The 12054-nt window shown below is 40.4% G+C and overlaps 1 protein-coding gene across 3 annotated transcripts in view; it reads left to right on the forward strand.

Moving 5' to 3' along the window:
- Nucleotides 1-12054, forward strand: part of LOC139976771 (activating signal cointegrator 1 complex subunit 2-like) — a 26993-nt gene continuing 14939 nt past the window's right edge. The window contains exons 1-8 of one of the 3 annotated variants that reach the window (XM_071985513.1): nt 1-114; nt 1693-1823; nt 3447-3605; nt 5684-5742; nt 7165-7276; nt 9156-9353; nt 9805-9893; nt 11770-11907. In XM_071985513.1, the coding sequence (XP_071841614.1) occupies nt 1731-1823; nt 3447-3605; nt 5684-5742; nt 7165-7276; nt 9156-9353; nt 9805-9893; nt 11770-11907 (848 nt within the window). In that variant the 5' untranslated portion in view covers nt 1-114; nt 1693-1730. Of the gene's footprint in view, nt 115-151; nt 308-377; nt 705-1692; nt 1824-3446; nt 3606-5683; nt 5743-7164; nt 7277-9155; nt 9354-9804; nt 9894-11769; nt 11908-12054 lie in introns of those variants that run through there. The other 2 variants (XM_071985514.1, XM_071985515.1) reach the window with 2 other exon arrangements.

Here is a 12054-nt window from a genome sequence, read left to right on the forward strand (position 1 = left end):
GGTACCGGATTGCGCAATAATTATTCCGCACAACCGAACCGGTTATGAAGATGCATGCATAAATCTTAGCTTGTATTGTATGGCCAGTTGCGCAGCAAAAGTGTGAAGAATTCAGTAAGAATGTCATATTATGGATTCAGTTTATTTTGAAACTTGATTCTTAGATTTACATAAATCTGGTATAAGAAGCAAAATTCGAAACGTGTTTGTGTATTCCCTAATTTCTGACTAGCCAGCTAAGTTACAACTCGCCGGGCGTAACGTAACGATAGGAATTGGCTGCTTAGGCCGTGACTTAGGCTAACAAGTAAGAGCTACAGTAGGCCTAGGCTATACTTCAGTTTGTAATTAGGCAAACGTAACAATGCACGTATTGTATGCCTACTGTAGCTTAATTCTTAGTAAGGTCCAATCGATATTTATACTCAAAGGTTATTACCAACATCACTGTAACCTGCATAGGATAGGCCTACCAGACTAAAGCATAGTGTTAAAAAGTTGGCAAGACACTACAGAGGGACAATGGCACCTGTAAAGAAACATTGAAATGAATTTACTTAATTTTGTCGGCATGTAGAGAAAGAGAACATAACATGTTCACTGAGCCCCCATCCTGGTGTGGAGGCACCGTTACAATAGAGCCTAGTTTGTTTGAAGCCTGTGACTGTGCCTCTGGAAGTGAAGTGAGGTTATACATTGGCCAGGTATTCTACAGTCGTAGCCTAGGCCTAGTAAAATACCAGTAGCACTCCTACTCCTAGTGCATGCCATACGGTATTTATGAAAGAGAATGCAAGATCGCTTTTTCAGGAGTAATCTTTAACTATATGTATGGCATCAGCAATGTGACAAGATCTACCATAATATTAACGACTAAATTTGCTACATATATGCGAATCAGCCAGTGTGACTGCATTACAGTTCATATGTCCAGTTCTTACACCTGGCTCAGTTAATGTGTTATTTTTGTTAATGTGTGGTCACAAGCATTACCTATGACATATATACTGTATAGTTGGAGGCTACTAAATTTATACTGTGTGCCATACCATACTGTACATTGAGAGCGTACTAATGTGTAGCATACTAAGTTACTAACCTAGACTAGGCTAGAGCCTACTTTATGTAGTGAAGCTGCCCTATCAAGTATGAATTTTGAGGATGGCATATCATGAAACCAGCTTATTTTGCTTTCGAGGGCGAGATAAAAAATACTTTGAGGTGTTCATATTTCATGTAGCAGAGTTGCAACACGTCTACGTACATGTAAATTTCAGCTGTTTAGAATTTTACTGAAACGCAACTACATAACTTCCCCCGTCCCGTTAGAGATAAAAATTCAGCGCAGTGTCACTGGCCATTGAATGACTCAAGTTGAGAACAATTGCTTGCTGATGACTTTACATATATACTTGAAAGGAAGAGATGTAACAAATGTTCACTAAACCATTGATTACTGGAACTTTACAACAGATAGACAGACATACAGACAGGCAGACAGACAGACAGACAGACAGACAGACAGACAGACAGATAGAATAAGGTATTTGTATAGCTGGTGAGAAACAAGTAATATTACAAACAAGACAGAAACGTACATATTAACGACCTTAAATATGATAAAATTCCTTTAAAACATAACAGATTTTTAATTTGTTGTTGTTGTTGTTGTTTTTGTTGATGAAATGACAGATAATTTTGCAGCATATCGACTGGAATAAGAGCAAACAATGCCTGTTCAGAAAGAGGAACTCAGACCATTGAATGATAGATTTATCCATGTCTCTGTACCGAATGGTGGGAATGTGAAGCGGCCAGCTCTGGTAAGAAGAACAACTATTTTGTTTGTGATATTTAAAGGGTATCTTTTTGCCTCAAACGGCCTCTCATACTGTAGCTTCTGTCTCCCAACCAGAGTTGAGAGGGAGGCAGGATATATTTGAGTCTCAACGTATTGAGAACGTTTGAGGTTTCTTTACAAATCGATTCAATTTTATACATGCATCAGTGATATATGTAGACAACATGGTTTAGCAGTTGTTTTGTTACTTACGGCTTGTTATCAGGGGTAACAGTCAGGCTAGTAGCCAAGGGGGGGCAAAGGGGGTGACCGCCCCCTCTTGAGCATATTTTTTTTGTATGTTTTTATGATATCGCTAGTAATTTCAAGCTTAGATGCAAATTACAAGGCCTGGAAAGTGCCATTTCCAGCGATCTGGGAGGCATTTTCTGCCAAAACTTTCTTGTACGGGCAATCCAGACCTATGTGGCCATAGTGTCCTTGAAAAGACACGGACATTGGTCGAAAATCTTTCCTTTACGAGAAAGATGGCTGGTTTTCCCATGCTGATGGCCTGCATATATATACAGTCCTGAAACCAGGGTGCTTTTGCAGGGAATAAATTTAGTGTTCAAATTCTTGTGTACCAGTTTTTTGAAGGCAGCTCTAGGCTTTCTCTTACAGAATATTATGGTAATTGTGTAAAAAACAACAACAGATATAGACCTATTTGCACTCGTATAGCAATTTTGGCCTCTTCTACGTAGCATAAATTGCAATTTGATACCGGATAGATGATTCCGTCTAGGCTTCCAGATGTCGGCGAGTGGTAATCCCTGGTGCCCTGAGCCAGGACTGTTTGGAATTGGTGTAAACGTGAAAAGATAGGCAAACTGGATATCTGGTGTGAACCGGCCGCCATACGCTAGGGACCCGAATTGATTGGTCCGCACACGGCTGTGTGCAACATGTTATTTATCTTATGACCTTCGGCAGGATAATCAGGTTAAATATGACCTATAGTATAGTATGATGTCCATATTTTAAATCATTCTTAGTTTCACCCGTTTCACATCGATGGCAACGATCAATGACACTCGAATGGTGTAATAATGCATGAATATTCAATATATATGCAAATGATGTTATTTATCTTATGACCTTTGGCAAGATAATCAGGTTAAATATGACATATAGTATTATGTCCGTATTTTAAATCATTCTTAGGTTCACCCGTTTCACATCGATGGCAAGGAATATGGATCGAGGACACTCGAATGGGTGTCATATTGCATTATGAATATTCAATATATGCAAATTATGTACGATCTACATCTTCACAGCCACTTTGGAGAATGATGTACAACTGTTGGGTATGTTGGAACTGCAGGTTACCATTGTCCACAGAGCAGCAGTATCAGGCAGCAATGTATACCAAAAAAAAGGATGGAAGCTTTTTCTCAGAGTATTCGGCAGAAGTCGGGGAAACGGTCGGGTTAGATCCCATAACTGACGGATGTTGGACATTGGATCACTTCACCGGTGCAAACATAAATAAAATCAATGGGGTATGCACTGCAGTATTGCTGTCCCACAAGTCCATGTCCTCGTAATACAACTTAACTAACATTTTCTTAAAGCCCTTTTTTTGTTTTTTTCTACACAGGATAGCTACTGGGTGGAAACTGTCCATTTCCTGAATATTCCTCCACTTCCGATTGAATGGGACGAAGCAACTGTCGCAGAGTGGCAAGAGAGGTTGGCTTACGTGGAGGAAGATCTCAAGTGGCTTTTGAAATTACCACACCATAAATTTTGGAGCCAGGTATGTATGACCTATGTTCATATAGTACGTACCGTAACGTGGCGAAGAATATCGCCTGTAGCTCTGTAGAGATGATGCCCCTGGCCGAGGAGGGGGGGGGGGAATTATTATTTGGTAGGAATTATTATTTTGGAAGCCTAGCTCCAAGAAGCTCCACTCAAATAAAGCGATGAAAAAGTTCGGTTGATTTCAAGAGGATTTGTTCTCTGCGTGATACAATTAAGAGTTCGATTAAACGCTGAAAAATTAGGTTCGGGATGCTGATTGGGGACAATATATAGGTAGAAATTATTTGGCCATGTACTATAACTGATTGAACTAATTTGCCGCTATAAAAAACTGCTCAGAAGTTGCAAAGCTTGGGTTCACACGTGACGAGGCATGTGGTCCAAGATTGGTTCAATATTACCTACCTCGAAAACATTAATACTCATCAATTCTATCAGTGAATGAGTATAAAGAAAACAAACTTGTGGTCCTAAATTTTGGTTATTTTTGTTAATTTTTTTTTTTAAATTATTGTCATTTTTAATGAGGGTGTCCTGCTCAGTGCAGAAGCACTGTTTTCCTTTGACTGAAAAAATGGGCTCCTGAACTAGACGTCTGAAAATGGACCGAACGATTTCTGATTTATTTCTTTATTGGTGGGAATTAAACAGGGGAAACTTGAAGGGCAAAAAGTGCAAAAGGGCTTCAAGACCTTGCAGGAGTGATATCATGCCATGACAGCCCATAGAGGCATGCACACAACCATTGTCGTTTTCTACACAAGAAATAACAAAAAGAGAAAAAATAATAATAAAAGGGTCATATTTGGGCACTATGCCAAGTATTATATATTTGGTCTGTCTAAATATTCCTCAGGTTGCAACAAGTTGAGGTTAATTTTTTTAAATTTTTTTTGTTTTTGGTGAGGGGAGGATTATTTTAACTCCCCTATCAGGGACTTATTGTCAGTGTTCCAGTTTTGTCTAGCAGTTATGAAGGCTCTGAATCTGGTCTCTTTGTAAAACTCTAATAAAATTCCCCGGTTTTACTGTCGAAAGCCAAAAAAAAGCTGCTATAGCATTTTGCAATAAATGATTATTAATGTAATTAATATTATGATTTAATTAAAATTATTTATTATGGTGTAAATTATTCCCTGCCCCTACATGGAGAGTTGGCTATCCTGACCCCAAAAGAGTCACAGCCCCTCTCCTAAACAAATCCTGGGTGCTGGATCCCTGCAAAACAGAAAGCCAAATAGAGATCCCTATGAAACCAAGATTTCATTTGAAAATGGCAGAGGCATTTAGATTTTACTTCTTGGAGACGTTTCTAAAAGTCGCCTGGAAACACAATATTCAAAACAACTATCACTCTCGAACTTTTTGTAATTTTTTTTCTGTAATTTTGTATAAGTTTCTAAGTTTCAAAGTACAAAGTTGATAAATTTAAATGGTTTGTAGTGTTTGTATTAGTGCCGCCCTGTGAACATCGTATTGATGGATAGTGTTGCACTTTATGAATATAGCTTTTATCATCATTATTATTATTCTTGAGACGTTTGTACATTGTCGCAGCACATGTCACACCCCAAAGATGCCAACCAGTCTCAAATTTCTGAAAATAACCATCCGGAAATATTTTGGTCACATTGATCAAGTTCCTGTCTGGTGCCAAACATTTTCAACTACAAAATTTTGAAGCTATCCTTCGAATTGCTTCCACATCCTCCTCCTCCTCCTCCTGCTCCTGCTCCTCCTCCTCCTCCTCCTCCTCCTCCTCCTCCTCCTCCTCCTCCTCCTCCTCCTCCCCCTCCCACTCCTCCTCCTCACCCACCCCCTCCTCCTCCTCCTCCCCTCCCCTCCCCCTCCTCCCGCTCCTCCTGCTCCTCCTCCTCCCCCTCCTCCTCCTCCCCCTCCTCCTCCTCCCCCTCCTCCTCCTGAAGAATGTGGGAGGCTATCCTAGTTTGATCATCAACGGCAATCTTTACTTGAGCACGAAACAATTTGGCTTTGATTTAATTTCAATTAAGTTTTTATTCGATGAAAAATCTAGAAATAATCGCTAAATATCGTCCTTTGCACTTTCAGAATGTCTACGATACGTCTCTCCAGAAATGTCTGGACAGCTATTTGAAGAATGCACCCAGGTAAAGAGTCAAAGAAGAAAATAAATTTTTTAAACTAGGTCTGATCAGGTGGAAAAGCTCTTTCTGTAATTAAGCTCAATCAGCCTTAAGTCCTGTTAATAGTATGATAAGAATAGAGGGGTTGTCAGATGAATATGTAGAGCAAGAAATATTTTAGTTATTTTGGTTTTGTTTGTTAACTGTCCATGATAACACTTGAGAGTCAGTGACGGAGCATCCATACAGTCAGAGGGGGCGGATGCCCCCCCCCCCCCCCGACGGACTCAAAAGGATTGCTGGCGCCATTTTCAGCTTTTTACCACTTTTTGCTTATTTGCGATTATTGACTTTTTTATTGCGCTCTCATCTACCTATTGACATTTGTCACATTTTGTTGGTGTAATTTTCGGCGGTCTTTAATTTATCGGCACTCCCGTTGTACGAAACTATTTCCAAGAACTGTACGGGGTTTTCGTTTATCTGCAAATTAGCAAGGCCCTGAAAGGGTAAATTCCGGCGATCTAGGGAGTATCTTCACTCAAAAAATGTCTGTACGCTCCGCGCCAACCTGTGGTGGCGCTCGGCTAACGGCTTTGATAGTGTCGAAAGCGCCCCTACAGACCATTCTCGCCCCCATGACCAATGCCCCTAGCTCTGCCACTGTTGAGAGATAGCAAAATAAAGGGCAGTTATTACGATACTACAGAGGCAGTCGGCGAAGACAGCAAAAAGAATTACAAATTGATATGTGAGGCACCACAATGACAGACACATTTGTCGGTGATTTTGGCAGTCACATCGTTTCAACATAAATCATAGAAATATGTTTCCTTGTGCTCGGGTGTTAACCAAACATTGGCCAATCCATCTGTCCACCCTCGCAGCATGACGTAGTGTCATCAAATGCATTATGGGAGATGAAGGGTTTATAGGGAAACTGGTGGCAGTATAGAGGGGGAGCAGTGTGAGAGGGTAAAGATAATTGTACGGATGGGATAGAAATATTAAGCGGTGGTAGAGGAGGGTGGGGAGGGGGGGTTGTCAGGGGGGTCATAGCAAGGTAGGATCGGTTTGAGTTGAAGGATTTCACTGTTACAATCTGGTTGACGAGCGAGCATTGTACAAACTATGTGGACCACATAAGTGAGTCTGGGACCCCCGTGTGGCGGTGTCTGTGCGTGTGCGTGTCTGTGCGTGTGTGCGACACCCTTTAGCTTGTAAACATGTTATCGTACAGGCAGTACAACGGATTGCCGCAATAGGATTTATCATTCACCGCCGATCTCATCCCTTCAAATTCCGAAAAGCCGAAACCCATTCTATTGCCATCGGAGGAGAGATTGAAAATGTGTACAAAATAAGAGAAATAAATCTCATACAATGCGTTTTAACAATGTTCTATTGTTATAGATGTAAAACCATGTCTTCCTCTCGTTCTTGTAGGTATCATGACGGAGAACACCAAATGCCGCCTAGTTTACTCGGAAAGCAAAAGAGCATCCATCGACTGGTTTTCCTGGCCTTCTTGAGGTTATCGACTCACAAGGAATCGAAAGTTAGTTCTTTAAACATTTGATTGCAAAAAGGATTAAAAAAGGCTTGAAGTCTCTTGGAAAGCCTTCCGTTACTGCTGGCATCCAAAGTACATGACCTTATTCTGGACGAGCCCCCTCACAGTATGCAAGTTCTGACTAGTTTAGAAACTTCATCAAGGAATGTTTTCTGCTGAATGTGTGACTCTAAGAGGGATATTCCAGTGGTACTGGAAAAAATCGAGAAAATTTCTGCATCTTTTTGGTCAAACCCAAATTCTGATTGCACTTTGTGTCATGGCAATTCAATTTTTTTTTATTTGGGAAAAATTGTGAAAATTTTTGCATCTGGCAACAGTGGAGTTAATTGATGTGGTTATAACCATTGAGATGAAAATGGCGAAGTTTTTTTTCTTAACAATTCGCCAATCATGTCTCCATGGAGGAAGAACAGTCTAATGATACATATCAAAGAAGTTTCAAAATGTAGGAAAAACAATTATTGGGAACAGACTTCCCAAATGTCTCACATTTCAAGTATAAATTTACAAGAAAAATAATGTAATATTAAATAAAGTAAAATAATTCCCCCCAAGAATAAAATATAAGAATAATAATAAAAAAAAAGGACAAAAAATATAAAAATAATACTAAGCAATAAAGAAATAACCAATAAAAAAAAAAATCAAAAATAATAAGTATAGAACCATAAAAGAAAATTAAAAAAATAAAAATAGTAGGATACGCAACATTTTGTAGGACGTTATGACATCACAGATGACATCACAGATCATCTTCTCTCAATCCTCTTCTTGGATTAATGATCAGTGTTAATCTGGTGGAAATAGTTTACAGTCAGACAACCCAAAATCTAGATTAAAAAATCATTTTTTCCCCTACTTTTTTTTATTTGATAGTGTCATGTTGTCTTCTGCCCCCTGAATATCCCTTTTAATTTATACAGGACTCATACTCGATAATCATCACTTTAATCGAGAAAGTTGAGAAAACAAAGAAGTCGTGTGAAGAGAAAATTTCTATCCAATTTCAAAAAACAGAAAAAAAAATTGGCAGGAAAATATTTGCCAAATTTGCGAATCCTTTGTTGTTAACAGTACCACGTTTCACAGTACCATAGCACAGTAACGTTAACAGTACCGTAACAGTACTGTTTAACAGTACCATATTTGTAATCCATTATTGATGAAAAGTAGGAATGAGTTCAAAGTTCAATTGCCCACATTTGTAAACCCCCCCCCAAAATTTGGCCAGATCCTCTTTATAGTCTGCTAGGCTTCCCTTCACAGATAACCCTTCATATTGTTGTCAGTATTCAAAGCAAGGATCTTTCCAACTCCTCATCACCGACTTCAACACCCACTTGTGCGCAGTGGACCGCACATTTTCCCCATTCAGTGATCACCCCCACCTAAAACTGCCAAGTGTAATCGTCCATTGGTGCGGGGCCGCGACTCTGTGATATTATACTTCGGCTATAACACTCGATTGTTAGACATCGGCGGTGTCATGATTTTGTCTGGTCTCTTGCGAGTACCACGCTGACTCCTCCTCCTCCTCCTCCTCCTCCTCCTCCTCCTCCTCCTCCTCCTCCTCCTCCTCCTCCTCCTCCTCCTCCTCCTCCTCCTCCTCCTCCTCCTCCTCCTCCTCCTCCTCCTCCTCCTCCTCCTCCTCCTCCTCCTCCTCCCCCCTCCTCCTCCCCCTCCCCCTCCTCCTTCTCCTCCTCCCCCCTCCTCCCCCTCCTCCTCCCCCTCCTCCTCCTCCTCCTCCCCCTCCCCCATCTTCCTCCCCCCTCCCCCTCCTCCTCATCCTCATCCTCCTCCCCCTCCTCCTCCTCCCCCTCCTCCTCCTCATTTCATCATCCATTTTTTTCTCTATCTGCAGGAGGGGTTCATCAACCCGTCGTCGTTCGGAGACCTCATCTACGATAATTACATTTTCGACGCCGTCAAGTTGATCGAGCTGTCCGTCCTCTACGGTGGTGGAAACGCTGAGCTGCTGAAGAAGATGGTGGAAAACGTCTTCAAGAATCAGCCGAATTACCTGTCGGATTTAAAACAAGTGGTGCCAACTATTTTGGAGGTACGGTAGATTTTTAAATTTTTTTACAATTTGTCGGACGCTGCTCGTTTAAGAAGTGCCCCCGTCTGTTCATGACATGTTTGGTAGACTGTTTACTGCTCAAGTTAAAAAGGTGAAGAGACACTCGATGATTCACCTCCTTATTTACCTTACTATCTGTCATTACATACGATTATTATACCGTTTGTATGTTTAATGTCTCTTTGGGGGAGAGGAGGGAAGGATGTGGTGGGGGGGGAGTGGTTGGAGTATTGTATTTGCTATTTAGTTGGGACCAAACCAAAGCTTTTTGCCGTTTTTTTGTTGTTTGTATTTCACTTAATATAATAATTGCGCATTTGAAAGCTTTGGTTGATAGTTTATATTTTTGAATGTGATAATAGAAAGAAAAATAACGACCTTGTCACGACCTCATCATGTACTGATATTCACGACCGTCTTCATTTTCCAGGCTTTCGTAACCATTTCGAAGAAGTGCGGATTGAAACAAGACAGTCACAGTGAAGGCCCAGCTGAACTGACAGAACCAAGATGGGAATGGTAAATATCACATCCACAGGGAGGAGCAATTATAAAGATAGACAGCATTGATAGAAAATAGAACAAGTAACAATTTACTCTGTTTATAACTTCACTCAGATTGGCATTTCCACACAGGCATTTGCAATGGCGCAGCAAACTGCACACACACAAAAAAAGCAAAGCGAAAAGGGCCAGTCCTTTTTTTGAACTAGCATCATTATTTGTTTTGTTGGTCATGGCCAAAGGAAACCAAAGTTTCCGCGTCTTTTGCAGGAATGCGCGGACGTGATATGGTTGATGTTACCATCTCATATTGACATCTTGGGTCAGTGATCTATACTGTATAATTTTAAAAGGAGGATGGGTTGAATTTTATGGAGCCCTCCCAGTGTTCCGGTGGGTTCATTGTCCCCAGGATAGATAGATAGATATTTATTCAGCCATTGATCATAATAAATACAATGGAAATTGGGTAAAAACAAGAGCTCAAAAGTCAAAATGAGTACAAAACTAAAACCAGATTCAGAATATAAATGGACACCAGGATGAAAATGTTGCTAAGACATTAAACACATAGGTATTAAAACGTACGTCAGAAACCCTAAACTTGGTATAACAGATGAGTAAAATCAAGACTACGAAAAATTGCACAATAAAACAATCAACGAGTATGGTGTGCGTTGTATGTCCTCACAGCGGAAGGATAATAACTATCAATAAATCTCTTGGAACCGTTGAATGTAACCTGTCTTTTTCCAGAAGGCAAGAAAGAAAAAAAATGAAAAAATAAAAATAATAATAATAATCGTCAAACGCACCAGTTCATTACAACTCATCCAGAAGTGAGTGATATCTCCCAAGATAACAAAATAAATGCATGGAAGTCTCCTCGATTATTTAATCACTAATTGCCAATCACAGCTTTACGTTCAAGCCCGGAAACCCAAACAGGTGAAATATTGAAAATTTATTCAGGGCCCTTTTTATATACAATTTCAAGGATAGTAAATTGTACGTCGTTTACAATCAAATAAACGACAGCCGAGAGATCTGTGCTCATGTAGCCATGACAAAAGCGACTCTCAACAATTGCACTTATCTGAAGTCAAATCATATTTCCATGGATGTCAAACTCCACCTGACTAAGGCTTTGGTGGCATCACGTCTAACCTACGGCTGTAGCACTTGGACCGTGATAGTGGCTGGCATGCATCGCCTTGATGGGTTGGGCAGAGAAATATGGCGCCGTTTGCTAGGCCTAACTTGGAACGATTACGTGTCAAATGATGAGTTGAACACAAAGATTGCAGGACGTTGGTCGTTCTCTTCTGAAAATGTTCTTCAACGTAAAGCAAAGTGGTGCGGACACTCTGTGCGGTGTGAAGGTCTTACTTCGGCTGTACTGTATGGCTTATCGTACGGCTGCAAACGTAAACCAGGCCGTCCGCAGATGCGTTGGATTAACAACTTAAACCAAATGGCCCTGTCGTTCTGCTAACCAGCCGATTGAAGATGGCAGACGTCGGATTAATATTAATAAGTGCTGTGAACCTCATAATGTGTATAATCTTCGAGGAGGTCAACGGGCCAATTTGGCTTAAGACTATTGATTGATTGTACAATCAGGGTCCAACCTGTTGTTGATGTTTCATTTCCGCAGTTACTGAACAGATCACAGACAATTCTGATCATGGCACAAGTGAAAAATTTACCTCCTTTTGGGACAGATTTTTATCACTTTTAAATTTCCATTAAACTTCATTTAGTCATGGTCAGTACTGGTCAAGTTAATCTGTGACTTGTCCTCGAGTTTGGCCGAGTGGGTTACGCAATTTGATGAATATGCATGTTAGCTTTAATCTCTATCTGAAATTTCTTTTTACCCCCTTTGTAGCACTTTACTGATGAAACCAATCGGTGAAATCCAAGACATAGTCTTCTACGTAATGGACAGCGCCCTCAGTATACAATCCTTCTTGGAAATCTACCCAGAAGCCTGCCATATCTTCTTTGACCAGGGATTTGTCGTAAAGTAAGTTTCCACAGGAGAGGGGATGCAAAATTTGACCAAAAACTCACACATTTCTGGTCAACGATTTGCTCTGTCCACGGGTAAAATTTGATGTTGTGAAGTCAAACTTTTATGATTGAAAAAAAAAAAATAGAACAGAAAATTATG

Source organism: Apostichopus japonicus, chromosome 12 (assembly GCF_037975245.1).
Source record: "Apostichopus japonicus isolate 1M-3 chromosome 12, ASM3797524v1, whole genome shotgun sequence".
Classification (NCBI taxonomy): Eukaryota; Metazoa; Echinodermata; class Holothuroidea; order Aspidochirotida; family Stichopodidae; genus Apostichopus; species Apostichopus japonicus.